The sequence below is a fragment of the Panulirus ornatus genome, chromosome 62 (assembly GCF_036320965.1).
Source record: "Panulirus ornatus isolate Po-2019 chromosome 62, ASM3632096v1, whole genome shotgun sequence".
NCBI classification, from domain to species: Eukaryota; Metazoa; Arthropoda; class Malacostraca; order Decapoda; family Palinuridae; genus Panulirus; species Panulirus ornatus.
This window is the reverse complement of record NC_092285.1, coordinates 14,849,987-14,864,540: the sequence shown is the minus strand read 5'-3', so window position 1 is coordinate 14,864,540 and position 14,554 is coordinate 14,849,987. Positions and strand designations below refer to the sequence as shown.

At 42.4% G+C, this 14,554-nt stretch overlaps 1 protein-coding gene across 1 annotated transcript in view; it reads left to right on the top strand.

Annotated features, from left to right (window-relative positions):
- uex (metal transporter uex) overlaps positions 1-14,554 on the top strand; it is a 244,164-nt gene that overhangs the window by 111,382 nt on the left and 118,228 nt on the right. Inside the window, exon 7 of the mRNA XM_071656143.1 lies at positions 8,372-8,543. Within this exon, the coding sequence (XP_071512244.1) occupies positions 8,372-8,543 (172 nt within the window). The remainder of the gene's footprint in view (positions 1-8,371; positions 8,544-14,554) is intronic.

The following is a 14,554-nucleotide window of genomic DNA, read 5'->3' as shown; positions in this document are numbered from 1 at the left end:
GGCAAGGAATAGAGTGAATTGGAGCGACGTGGTATACCTGGGTTGACATGCTGTCAGCGGATTGAATCAGGGCATGTGAGGCGTCTGGGCTAAACCATGGAAAGCTGTGTAGGTATGTATATTTGCGTGTGTGGACGTATGTATATACATGTGTATGGGGGTGGGTTGGGCCATTTCTTTCGTCTGTTTCCTTGCGCTACCTCGCAAACGCGGGAGACAGCGACAAAGCAAAAAAAAACATATATATATATATATATATATATATATATATATATATATATATATATATATATATATATATATATATATATCTTAATACCTTCCACAGAGCATCTCTATCAACTCTATCATATGCCTTCTCCAGATCCATAAATGCTACATACAGATCCATTTGCTTTTCTAAGTATTTCTCACATACATTCTTCAAAGCAAACACCTGATCTACACATCCTCTAACACTTCTGAAACCACACTGCTCTTCCCCAATCTGATGCTCTGTACATGCCTTCACCCTCTCAATCAATACCCTCCCATATAATTTACCAGGAATACTCAACAAACTTATACCTCTGTAATTTGAGCACTCACCCTTATCCCCTCTGCCTTTGTACAATGGCACTATGCACGCATTCCGCCAATCCTCAGGCACCTCACCATGAGTCATACATACATTAAATAACCTTACCAACCAGTCAACAATACAGTCACCCCCTTTTTTAATAAATTCCACTGCAATACCATCCAAACCTGCTGCCTTGCCGGCTTTCATCTTCCCAAAGCTTTCACTACCTCTTTTTCTGTTTACCAAACTTTTTCCCTAACCCTCTCATTTTCACCCACCCCCCGTCCCCCAAAAAAACCCTAAAATCTGCCACTCAAAATCACAAACACATTCAACAAACCTTCAAAATACTCCACTCCATCTACTTCTCAAAATCACCACTACTTGTTAAAAACCTCCCATGAGGGGGGGGAGGAGAGCGACGCCTTGGGTGAGCGACTGAAGTGAGTATCTCTGCGGAAGAGATGCGTTTGCCTGATGTCTCATTCGGACTGTCTCGTTTCTCACTGAGTATGGCGGCTGCGTTTCTCATGAAGTAGGGGCTGGGGATCTAAGGGGCGGGTCATGTATAATGTTGGGGGGAACAAAAAGCTCATGTGTGAAATGTTTTTTATATATACAAAAGGGTATGGTACGTGAGGAGGGTGGCACACACTGTTTAGTTTGTGTGCGGACCAGACCACCTGCGATACTCATGATTCTACATACAGTAGACACGGAATTATGGTGTGGTGATAAAATTGCGTGAGCGCCGCGCGACGTTGAGTAATAGATTCATTAACTTAGCGTCAGAGTACTGTTGGCGGCATGTGTGTTGAACTCGCTATAGTGTCGGCGATGATCACGATTGCAGAGTGAGATTAGCAGGATGCGCTATCGTGCGGCGCGCGAGAAAGGGTGGGCAGGTGTTTGCTGAGACGAAGCTTCACGGAGAAACACTTGCTCGGGTCCAATTCCGCATACATGACAAGCTGGCGAGCGACTTACATGTCAGTATCGCAACGGACTGTATCACGGCGCGCACATTGCATGTTCAGGCCCTTTGGTAGTGGGTGTAGGACAGTGATGGACTACACAAAAGGAGCGGTGTTTCTGTCACTCGTGCACATCTTAGTTGCCCTCACATGCGGCATATAATGTAGTCTACTGCCTCCATTAGTGTTCTGCCTCGTAGATAAGCCCCGGTATCTCGCGGACCCCGCACAATCATGCTAATCCACTGTGGGTGTCAATCGAGCTCCATCACGGGATCATTCTCGTGCCTGATGTGCCCTCAAAGAGCACTTTCAAACAGAGGTCAACTACGCTCTTTCTTGCTCTCTAGCTATACCTGGATTGATAATTCCGAGTGAGCGACTTCTTCTTATTTGTGCGGTTTCCGCGACGTATTGATTCGAGTAGGGAACGAAAAGAACAATGTCACAGTCATGCACTCTCAGCACTTAGGAGGCAGTGTAGCTGTCGATCAAGACCACCATAAGAGGCACGACGCATCGGCGTTTCAGTACAGGGTCCATGCAAACATCATGACGGTATGATAGTATGTCGTCAGATGCACAGAGCCTGTATTTGCCTTGCACTAGAACGCTGTATCGGTGAGAACAATCATCTATCACAATAGCACAATGGACATCTATGTACGCTCATGCTTATACCGATGATCTGAAGCTAAGGCTATCTGGTAAGGGAAAAGCACCGCTGACTCATGACGAGCTATGCAATACATACCCATGGTATTTGCTATTCCAGGTAAGATTAACGATAATCTAGATAGTTACACTCAGAGAACTTACACATACAACATTCATATCTTCAAGGGCCTTCCCCCACCCTACTCACAGTAAATTTCATACACCCGTCATCCCTCTACCTACACCACTATGCGATAGCTCACACTATTCACATACTTCCGTAGTATCCATCCACTAAGCACTAATCACTACTCTCACTCAGATATACTGTAAATATTTACTTCACTTCAGTTAGCTTTAGATCAAGCAATCAACATTACTTTTTTTACTTTTCTAAACTCTACGTACATTTCCGTCCAGTTCTCTCTCAGCCGCGGGGGGGTGGGGGGGGGGGGGGGGGGGGGGGGGGGGGGGGGGGACAGAGGGGGGGGGGGGTGGGGGGACTCACCTCCCAATTGCACTGTGTAGCTGACGGCTCACAGCGCATCTGGACTAGTCACAGCTAATAAGCACCCGTAACTAATGGGCCGATTATGAACGTGCGCTCCCATATTCTACAATTCTCTAACAAACACAACAACACGAAAAGTACAGTATGAAGCTTTCAGAATGAGCTTCAACAACACACATAATACACATAGACAATCAACCTAACCAGCCATCTGCAGTTTCTCACATGAATCAGCCACCAGCGCTGTATCATCAGCGAACAACTACTGACTCACTTTCCAAGCTCTCTCATCCCCAACAGACTTCATACTTGCCCCTCTTTCCAAAACTCTTGCATTTACCTCCCTAACAACCCCATCCATAAACAAATTAAACAACCATGGAGACATCACACACCCCTGCCGCAAACCTACATTCACTGAGAACCAATCACTTTCCTCTCTTCCTACACGTACACATGCCTTACATCCTCGATAATAACTTTTCACTGCTTCTAGCAACTTTCCTCCCACACCATATATTTCAGAAGTGGTAGAGGATGTGTGGATCAGGTGTTTGCTTTGAAGAATGTATGTGAGAAATACTTAGAAAAGCAAATGGATTTGTATGTAGCATTTATGGATCTGGAGAAGGCATATGATAGAGTTGATAGAGATGCCCTGTGGAAGGTATTAAGAATATATATATATATATATATATATATATATATATATATATATATATATATATATATATATATATATATATATATATCCCTGGGGATAGGGGAGAAAGAATACTTCCCACGTATTCCCTGCGTGTCGTAGAAGGCGACTAAAAGGGGAGGGAGCGGGGGGCTGGAAATCCTCCCCTCTCAATTTTTTTTTAATTTTCCAAAAGAAGGAACAGAGAAGGGGGCCAGGTGAGGATATTCCCTCAGTGGCCCAGTTCTCTGTTCTTAACGCTACCTCGCTAACGCGGGAAATGGCGAATAGTTTGAAAAAAAAAAAAAAAGAATATATATATATATATATATATATACTTTCTTCTTCCACACACTTTACCAAACTCAGTCACCAGCTTCTGCAGTTTCTCACATGAATCAGCCACCAGCGCTGTATCATCAGCGAACAACAACTGACTCACTTCCCAAGCTCTCTCATCCCCAACAGACTTCATACTTGCCCCTCTTTCCAGGACTCTTGCATTTACCTCCCTAACAACCCCATCCATAAACAAATTAAACAACCATGGAGACATCACACACCCCTGCCGCAAACCTACATTCACTGAGAACCAATCACTTTCCTCTCTTCCTACACGTACACATGCCTTACATCCTCGATAAAAACTTTTCACTGCTTCTAACAACTTGCCTCCCACACCATATATTCTTAATACCTTCCACAGAGCATCTCTATCAACTCTATCATATGCCTTCTCCAGATCCATAAATGCGTGGAAGAAGTGTGTGGAAGAAGAAAGTTAAGAGTAAATGTGAATAAGAGCAAGGTTATTAGGTACAGTAGGGTTGAGGGTCAAGTCAATTGGGAGGTGAGTTTGAATGGTGAAAAACTGGAGGAAGTGAAGTGTTTTAGATATCTGGGAGTGGATCTGTCAGCGGATGGAACCATGGAAGCGGAAGTGGATCATAGGGTGGGGGAGGGGGCGAAAATTTTGGGAGCCTTGAAAAATGTGTGGAAGTCGAGAACATTATCCCGGAAAGCAAAAATGGGTATGTTTGAAGGAATAGTAGTTCCAACAATGTTGTATGGTTGCGAGGCGTGGGCTATGGATAGAGTTGTGCGCAGGAGGATGGATGTGCTGGAAATGAGATGTTTGAGGACAATGTGTGGTGTGAGGTGGTTTGATCGAGTAAGTAACGTAAGGGTAAGAGAGATGTTTGGAAATAAAAAGAGCGTGGTTGAGAGAGCAGAAGAGGGTGTTTTAAAATGGTTTGGGCACATGGAGAGAATGAGTGAGGAAAGATTGACCAAGAGGATATATGTGTCGGAGGTGGAGGGAACGAGGAGAAGAGGGAGACCAAATTGGAGGTGGAAAGATGGAGTGAAAAAGATTTTGTGTGATCGGGGCCTGAACATGCAGGAGGGTGAAAGGAGGGCAAGGAATAGAGTGAATTGGAGCGATGTGGTATAAAGGGGTTGACGTGCTGTCAGTGGATTGAATCAAGGCATGTGAAGCGTCCGGGGTAAACCATGGAAAGCTGTGTAGGTATGTATATCTGTGTGTGTGGACGTGTGTATGTACATGTGTATGGGGGGGGTTGGGCCATTTCTTTCGTCTGTTTCCTTGCGCTACCTCGCAAACGCGGGAGACAGCGACAAAGTATAAAAAAAAAAAAAAAAAAAAAAAATATATATATATATATATATATATATATATATATATATATATATATATATATATATATATACAGGGGATAGGGGTGAAAGAATACTTCCCACGCATTCCTCGCGTGTCGGAGAAGGCGACTAGAGGGGACGGGAGCGGGGGGCCAGAAATCCTCCCTTCCTTGTATTTTTTTTAACTTTCTAAAATGGGAAACAGAAGAAAGAGTCACGCGGGGAGTGCTCATCCTCCTCGAAGGCTCAGACTAGGGTGTCTAAATGTGTGTGGATGTAACCAAGATGTGAAAAAAGGAGAGATAGGTAGTATGCTTGAGGAAAGGAACCTGGATGTTTTGGCTCTGAGTGAAACGAAGCTCAAGGGTAAAGGGGAAGAGTGGTTTGGGAATGTCTTGGGAGTAAAGTCAGGGGTAAGTGAGAGGACAAGAGCAAGGGAAGGAGTAGCAGTACTCCTGAAACAGGAGTTGTGGGAGTATGTGATAGAATGTAAGAAAGTGAATTCTCAATTAATATGGGTAAAACTGAAAGTTGATGGAGAGAGATGGGTGATTATTGGTGCATATGCACCTGGGCATGAGAAGAAAGATCATGAGAGGCGAGTGTTTTGGGAGCAGCTGAATGAGTGTGTTAGTGGTTTTGATGTACGAGACCGGGTTATAGTGATGGGTGATTTGAATGCAAAGGTGAGTAATGTGGCAGTTGAGGGAATAATTGGTATACATGGGGTGTTCAGTGTTGTAAGTGGAAATGGTGAAGAGCTTGTAGATTTATGTGCTGAAAAAGGACTGGTGATTGGGAATACCTGGTTTAAAAAGCGAGATATACATGAGTATACTTATGTAAGTAGGAGAGATGGCCAGAGAGCGTTATTGGATTACGTGTTAATTGAGAGGCGCGCGAAAGAGAGACTTTTGGATGTTAATTTGCTGAGACGTGCAACTGGAGGGATGTCTGATCATTATCTTGTGGAGGCTAAGGTGAAGATTTGTATGGGTTTTCAGAAAAGAAGAGTGAATGTAGGGGTGAAGAGGGTGGTGAGAGTAAGTGAGCTTGGGAAGGAGACTTGTGTGAGGAAGTACCAGGAGAGACTGAGTACAGAATGGAAAAAGGTGAGAACAATGGAAGTAAGGGGAGTGGGGGAGGAATGGGATGTATTTAGGGAATCAGTGATGGATTGCGCAAAAGATGCTTGTGGCATGAGAAGAGTGGGAGATGGGTTGATTAGAAAGGGTAGTGAGTGGTGGGATGAAGAAGTAAGATTATTAGTGAAAGAGAAGAGAGAGGCATTTGGACGATTTTTGCAGGGAAAAAATGCAATTGAGTGGGAGATGTATAAAAGAAAGAGACAGGAGGTCAAGAGAAAGGTGCAAGAGGTGAAAAAGAGGGCAAATGAGAGTTGGGGTGAGAGGGTATCATCAAATTTTAGGGAGAATAAAAAGATGTTCTGGAAGGAGGTAAATAAAGTGCGTAAGACAAGGGAGCAAATGGGAACTTCAGAGAAGGGCGCAAATGGGGGGGTGATAACAAGTAGTGGTGATGTGAGAAGGAGATGGAGTGAGTATTTTGAAGGTTTGTTGAATGTGTTTGATGATAGAGTGGCAGATATAGGGTGTTTTGGTGGAGGTGGTGTGCAAAGTGAGAGGGTTAGGGAAAATGATTTGGTAAACAGAGAAGAGGTAGTAAAATCTTTGCGGAAGATGAAAGCCGGCAAGGCTGCAGGTTTGGATGGTATTGCAGTGGAATTTATTAAAAAAGGGGGTGACTGTATTATTGACTGGTTGGTAAGGTTATTTAATGTATGTATGACTCATGGTGAGGTGCCTGAGGATTGGCGGAATGCGTGTATAGTGCCATTGTACAAAGGCAAAGGGGATAAAAGTGAGTGCTCAAATTACAGAGGTATAAGTTTGTTGAGTATTCCTGGTAAATTATATGGGAGGGTATTGATTGAGAGGGTGAAGGCATGTACAGAGCATCAGATTGAGGAAGAGCAGTGTGGTTTCAGAAGTGGTAGAGGATGTGTGGATCAGGTGTTTGCTTTGAAGAATGTATGTGAGAAATACTTAGAAAAGCAAATGGATTTGTATGTAGCATTTATGGATCTGGAGAAGGCATATGATAGAGTTGATAGAGATGCTCTGTGGAAGGTATTAAGAATATATGGTGTGGGAGGCAAGTTGTTAGAAGCAGTGAAAAGTTTTTATCGAGGATGTAAGGCATGTGTACGTGTAGGAAGAGAGGAAAGTGATTGGTTCTCAGTGAATGTAGGTTTGCGGCAGGGGTGTGTGATGTCTCCATGGTTGTTTAATTTGTTTATGGATGGGGTTGTTAGGGAGGTAAATGCAAGAGTCTTGGAAAGAGGGGCAAGTATGAAGTCTGTTGGGGATGAGAGAGCTTGGGAAGTGAGTCAGTTGTTGTTCGCTGATGATACAGCGCTGGTGGCGGATTCATGTGAGAAACTGCAGAAGCTGGTGACGGAGTTTGGTAAAGTGTGTGGAAGAAGAAAGTTAAGAGTAAATGTGAATAAGAGCAAGGTTATTAGGTACAGTAGGGTTGAGGGTCAAGTCAATTGGGAGGTGAGTTTGAATGGTGAAAAACTGGAGGAAGTGAAGTGTTTTAGATATCTGGGAGTGGATCTGTCAGCGGATGGAACCATGGAAGCGGAAGTGGATCATAGGGTGGGGGAGGGGGCGAAAATTTTGGGAGCCTTGAAAAATGTGTGGAAGTCGAGAACATTATCCCGGAAAGCAAAAATGGGTATGTTTGAAGGAATAGTAGTTCCAACAATGTTGTATGGTTGCGAGGCGTGGGCTATGGATAGAGTTGTGCGCAGGAGGATGGATGTGCTGGAAATGAGATGTTTGAGGACAGTGTGTGGTGTGAGGTGGTTTGATCGAGTAAGTAACGTAAGGGTAAGAGAGATGTGTGGAAATAAAAAGAGCGTGGTTTTGGATACTTGTAAGCACAAACACTATACTTGGAGTAGAAAGGGTAGTATAGGGATTAGTTAAAGGTATTATAGTTTTGAGAAGATTCAGCCTTTGATATTTAGGTTTCAGACAAAAGTAAATCAGGGGAAGAAATAAACAGTTGGTGTTTTAAAAAGGGGAATTTTGATTTGAGAATGTGAGTGTTACAGAAATCAGTACACAAAGTGCCAGATTATTAGTAGTTGGATAGCTTGATTGGCTTATTATTTAGTTCATAATAATGCATCTATTGGTGTAAACAGTAAATAGTAATAAGTTTTGGTAAAAGACAGGTATATGATTTGTTTGTTCTATTTTTTATTGTTATTTAATTATTTATATATATTTTTGCAGGTAACACATGACCATAATGATTTAAGGAAAGAAGAGCAGAACATCATCTGCGGTGCTTTAGAGTTGCACAAGAAGACTGTCGGCGAGGTCATGACTAAACTTGATGATGTCTACATGCTGAGTGTTGAGACTAGTCTCGACTTTAACACTATAAATGAAATTATGCAGCAAGGTGAATTATTTAAGATACATGTGACTGTATGATATTCCAGTTTCAGTTTTTTACAATATATACATCCCACTATTTAGGTTTTTATTCTAAATACTTTGCATAAACGGGATAGAGTGAATTAGGACGAGGTTGTATGATTGGTTAGAAGTGCTGCCATTGAACTGAACCAGGACATGTGCAGTTTAAAGGGTAAACCATGGAAAAATCTGTGTGGCATGGTTGTGGATAGGGAGCTGTGGTTTCGCTGCATTATGCATGACATCTAGAGAGTGTATGTGAGCAGATGTGGCCTTTGTTCGTGTGTTCATGGCACTACCTCGTGATCATGTATTAAAAAAATCTCTATGTAAATTCAGTTTTTAATGGTTAGCCTTGCTTGATATGTTTATCATTTCATGCATAATGCCTTAGATTATGTAGTCAAAAGGTAAACCTAGTCAAACCATGATTAGATTTGAATAGGCATGGGCATTTGATTTTCTTATGTTTTACTTAGATTTTTGCCTTTTGAAAGTGAATTAGTTGTGATGATACCAAAGACATCTATTCTTGGTATTTAAAAAGTCTTCTCCTTATAGTGTTTTATGCCATGTGAAGCACCCAGGGTAGACCATGGAAAGGTCTGTGGGAGCTGTTTCGGTGCATTATGGGAGCAGATGTTGCCTTTCTTCATCTGCTCCTGGAGCTACCTCATTCAGCAGGAAGTGGCAGTGTGGTTTTAGAAGTGGTAGAGGATGTGTGGATCAGGTGTTCAATTTGAAGAATATATGTTGAGAAATACGTAGAAAAACATGGATTTGTGTGTAGCATTTATAGATCTGGAGAAGCATATGATAGGTTGATATGCTTTGTGGAAGGTCTTAAGAGTATATAGTAGTGTGTGAGGTAAGCTGCTAGAAGCAGTGAGAAGTTTTTATCAAGAGTGTAAGGTATGTGTATGATTAGGAAGAGAGGAAAGTGATTGCTTCTCAGTGAAGGTCAGCATGCGGCAGTGGTGTATGATGTCCCCATGGTTGTTAATTTGTTTATGGATGTGGTGGTTATGGAAGTAAACGCGACTTGGAGAGAGGGGCAAATATGCAGTCTGTTGGGGATGTGAGGGCCTCGGAAGTGAGTCAATTATTGTTCACTGATGATACAGCACTGGTGGCTGATTGAGCGAGAAACTGTAGAAGTTGGTGACTGAGATTGGTAGTGGGTGAAAGGAGAAAGTTGAGAGTAAATGTGAATAAGAGCAAGGTTTTTAGGGTCAGCTGGGTTGATGGATAAGTTAGTTAGGATATAAGTTTAAATAGAGAAAAATTGGAGGAAGTGAAGTGTTTTAGATATCTGAGAGTGGAGCTCATAGCAAATGGAACCATGGAAGTGGATGTGAGTCATGGGGTGGGGGAGGTGGCAAAGGTTCTGGGAGTGATGAAGAATGTGTGGAAAGAGAACGATATCTCGGAAAGCAAAAATGGGTATGTTTAAAGGGATAGTAATTCCAACAATATTATATGGTTGTGTGGCATGGGCTGTAGTTAGGGTTGTGTGGAGGGTGGATGTGTTGGAACTGAAATGTTTGAGGACAGTATGTGGTGTGAGGTGGTTTGCTTAAGTAATGAAAGGGTAAGAGATGCATGGTAATAAAAAGAGTGTGGTTGAGAGAGCAGAAGAGGGTGTGTTGAAATGGTTTGGACATATGGAACGAATGAGTGAGGGAAGGTTGACAGATGATATGTGTGTCAGCGGTGGAGGAAACAAGGAGAAGCAGGAGACCAAACTGGAGGTGGAAGGATGGAGTGACAAAGATTTCGAGCAATTGGGGCTTGAACATGCAGGAGGGTGAGAGGCATGCAAAGAATAGAGTGAATTGGAATGATTTGGTATACTGGGGTTGATGTGCTGTCAGTGGACTGAACCAGGGCATGTGAAACATCTGGGATAAACCATGGAAAGATCTGTGGGGCCTGGATGTTGATAGGTAGCTGTGGTTTCAGTGCAGTACATGTGACGGCTAGAGACTGAATGTGATTGAAAGTGGCCTTTTTTGTGTTTTCCTGGTGCTACCTCGTTAATGCAAGGGGTGATGATGCTGTTTCGTGTGGGGCTGGGTGGTGCAGGGAATGGAATAAGGCAGTGGATGGGTCTTTGTTCGTCTGTGTTCTGTTATTACCTCAGTGCTGCGGGAAACAGTGATCAAGTATGATGATGCTTATAGAGAGGGAGATGGTTTGGGAAAGTCGTGGGAGTAAAGACTGGGGTTGGTGAGAAGACAAGAGCTAAGGAAGGAGATGCTTATAGAGAGGAAGATGGTTTGGGAAAGTCTTGGGAGTAAAGACTGGGGTTGGTGAGAAGACAAGAGCTAAGGAAGGAGTAGCTCTACTCCTGAAGCAAGAGTTGTGGGAGTATGTGATAGTGTAAGAAAGTAAATTACAGATTACTGTGGGTAAAGCTAAAAGTGGATAGAGGGTAAGAAAGTAAATTCTAGATTGTTGTAGGTAAAACTGAAAGTGGATGGAGGGAGATGGATGATTATTAGTGCTTATGCACCTGGTCATGAGGAGAAAGATCATGCAACTTTAGTGTTTTGGGAGCTGCTGAGTGAGTGTGTCAGGAGCTTTGATGCACGAGACAGGGTTTTAGTGATGGGTGATTTAAATGCAAAGGTGAGTAATGTGGCAGTTGAGGGTATAATTGGTGTACATGGGGTATTCAGTGTTGGGAATGGAAATGTTGAAGACCTTTTAGATTTGTGTGATGAAAAAAGACTGTTGATTGGGAATACCTGATTTAAAAAGAGACATATACCTAAGTATATGTATGTGAGTAGGAGAGATAGTCAAAGGGCATGATTGGACTACATGTTAATTGATAGGCATGTAATAGAGACATTTTTGGATATTAATGTGCTGAGAGGGGCAGCTGAAGGGATGTCTGCTCACTATCTTGTGGAGGGGAAGAGAGAATGTTAGAGAGAAGAGAGTGATGAAAGTAAATGAGCTTGGAAAGGAGACTTGTGAGAGGAAATACCAGGAGAGATTGAGTGTGAATTGGCAAAAGATGAGAGCAAATGATGCAAGGGGAGTGGGTGAGAAATGGGATGTATTTAGGGAAGCATTGATGGCTTGTGCAAAAGATGCATGTGGCATGAGAAAGGTGGGAGGTAGGCAGATTTGAAAGGGTAATGAGTGGTGGGATGAAGAAGTCATGTTGTTAGTGAAAGAGAAAAGAGAGGTGTTTGGACTGTGATTGCTAAGAAGTAGTGCAGATACCGTGAAATGTATAAAAGAAAGCAGCAGAAGGTCAAGAGAAAGGTGCAAGGGTAGAAAAAGTGGGCAAATGAGAGTTGGGGTGAGAGACAATAGACAGACGTTTTGGAAGGAGGTGCATAACATGCGTAAAACAAGAGGACAAAGAGAACATCGGTGAATGGGACATGTGGGGAAGTGATAACAGGTAGTGATGGAGTGAGGAGATGAGTGAGTATTTGAAGGTTTATTGAATGTGTTTGATGATAGAGTGGCAGATATAAGATGTTTTGGTTGGGGTTGTGTGCAGTGAGAGGGTCAGGGAGAATAGTTTGGTGGAGAGAGAAGAGGTAGTGAAAGCTTTGTGGAAAATGAAATCTAGCAAGGCGGCCGGTTTGGATGGTATTACACTGGAATGTATTAAAAAGGGGGTAACTGTGTTGTTGATTGGTTGGTAAGGATATTCAGTATATGTGTGGACCATGGTGAAGTGCCTGAGAATTGGCAGAATGCATGCACAGTTCCATTGTACAAAGGCAAAGGGGATAAAGGTGAGTGTTCAAACTAGAGGCATAAGTTTGTTGAGTATTCCTGGGAAATTATATTGGAGGATATTGGTCGAAAGAGTGAAGGTATGTACAGAGCATCAGATTGGGGAAGAGCAGTGTGGTTTCAGAAGTGGTAGAGGATGTGTGGATCAGATGTTTTCTTTGAAGAATGTATGTGAGAAATAATTAGAAAAACAGATGTATTTGTATATAGCATTTATGGATCTGGAGAAGGCATATGATAGGGTTGATAGAGATGCTTTGTGAAAGGTCTTAAGAGTATATGGTGAGAGAGGTAAGTTGCTAGAAGCAGTGAAAAGTTTTTGAAGGAATAGTAGTTCCAACAGTGTTATATGGTTGTGAGGCATGGGCTATAGATTGGGTTGTGCAGAGGCGGATGGATGTGTTGGAAATGAAATGTTTGAGGACAATGTGCGGAGTGAGGTGGTTTGATTAAGTAATGAAAGGGTGAGAGAGAAGTGTGGTAATAAAAAGAATGTGGTTGAGAGAGCAGAAGAGGATGTGTTGAAATGGTTTGGACATATGGAGAGAATGAGTGATGAAAGATTGACAAAGAAGATATATATATATATATATATATATATATATATATATATATATATATATATATATATATATATATATATATATATGTCAGAGATGGAGGGAACAAGAAGTGGGAGACCAAATTGGAGGTGGAAGGATGATGTGAAAAAGATTTTGAGCGATTGTGGCCAAAACATACAGGAGAGTGAAAGGCGTGCAAGAATACAGTGAATTGGAATGATGTCGTATACTGGGGTCGACATGCTGTCACTAGACTGAATCAGGGCATGTGAAGCATCAGGGGTAAACCATGGAAAGATCTGTGGGGCCTAGATGTGGAGAGGGAGCTGTGGGTTTGGTGCATTATACATAAAAGCTAGAGACTGAGTGTGAACGAATGTGGCCTTTGTTGTCTTTTCCTAGTGCTACCTCGTGCACTTGTGGGGGGGAGGGGGGTTGCCATTTCATTTGTGGCGGTGTGGTGACAGGAATGAATAAGGGCAGACTGTATGAATTATGTACATGTGTATATATGTATATGTTTGTGTGTATATATATGTATACGTTGAGATGTATAGGTATGTATATGTGCTTGTGTGGAGTGTATGCATGTGTATGTGGGTGGGTTGGGCCATTCTTTCGTCTGTTTCCTTGCGTTACCTCGCTAATGCAGGAGACAGCGACAAAGTATAATAAATGATAAAATAAATATATATATATATTTTTTTTCAATTGAGAGAATGAGCAAGGAAAGATTGACAAAGAGGATATATGTATCAGAGAAATGGGAGATGTGGGGCCTGGGTGTGGAAAGGGAGCTGTCGTTTTAGTGCATTACACATGACAGCTAGAGACTGAGTGTGAACGAGGTGGGCAGATCAGAAAGGGTAGTGAGTGGTGGGATGAAGAAGTAAGATTATTAGTGAAAGAAGAGAGAAGCATTTGGATGATTTTTGCAGGGAAATAGTGCAAATGACTGGTAGATGTATTAAAGAAAGAGACAGGAGGTCAAGAGAAAGGTGCAAGAGGTGAAAAAGAGCGCAAATGAGAGTTGGGGGGAGAGAGTATCATTAAATTTTGGGGAGAATTAAAAAATGTTTTGGAAAGAGGTAAATAAAGTACATAAGACAAGATAACAAATGGGAATATCAGTGAAGGGGGCTAATGGGGAGGTAATAACAAGTAGTGGTGATGTGAGAAGGAGATGGAGTGAGTATTTTGAAGGTTTGTTGAATGTTTTAGATGATGGTAGATATAGGGTGCTGAGAGGTGCAACTGGAGGGATGTCTGATCATTATCTTGTGGAGGCTAAGGTGAAGATTAGTATGGGTTTTCAGAAAAGAAGAGTGAATGTTGGGGTGAAGAAGGTGGTGAGAGTAAGTGAGCTTGGGAAGGAGACCTGTGTGAAGAAGTATCAGGAGAGACTGTGTACAGAATGGAAAAAGGTGAGAACAATGGAAGTAAGGGGAGTGGGGGAGGAATGGGATGTATTTAGGGAATCAGTGATGGATTGCGCAAAAGATGCTTGTGGCATGAGAAGAGTGGGAGGTGGGCTGTTTAGAAAGGGTAGTGACTGGTGGGATGAAGAAGTAAGAGTATTAGTGAAAGAGAAGAGAGAGGCATTTGGACGATTTTTGCAGGGAAAAAATGCAATTGAGTGGGAGAAGTATAAAAGAAAGAGACAGGA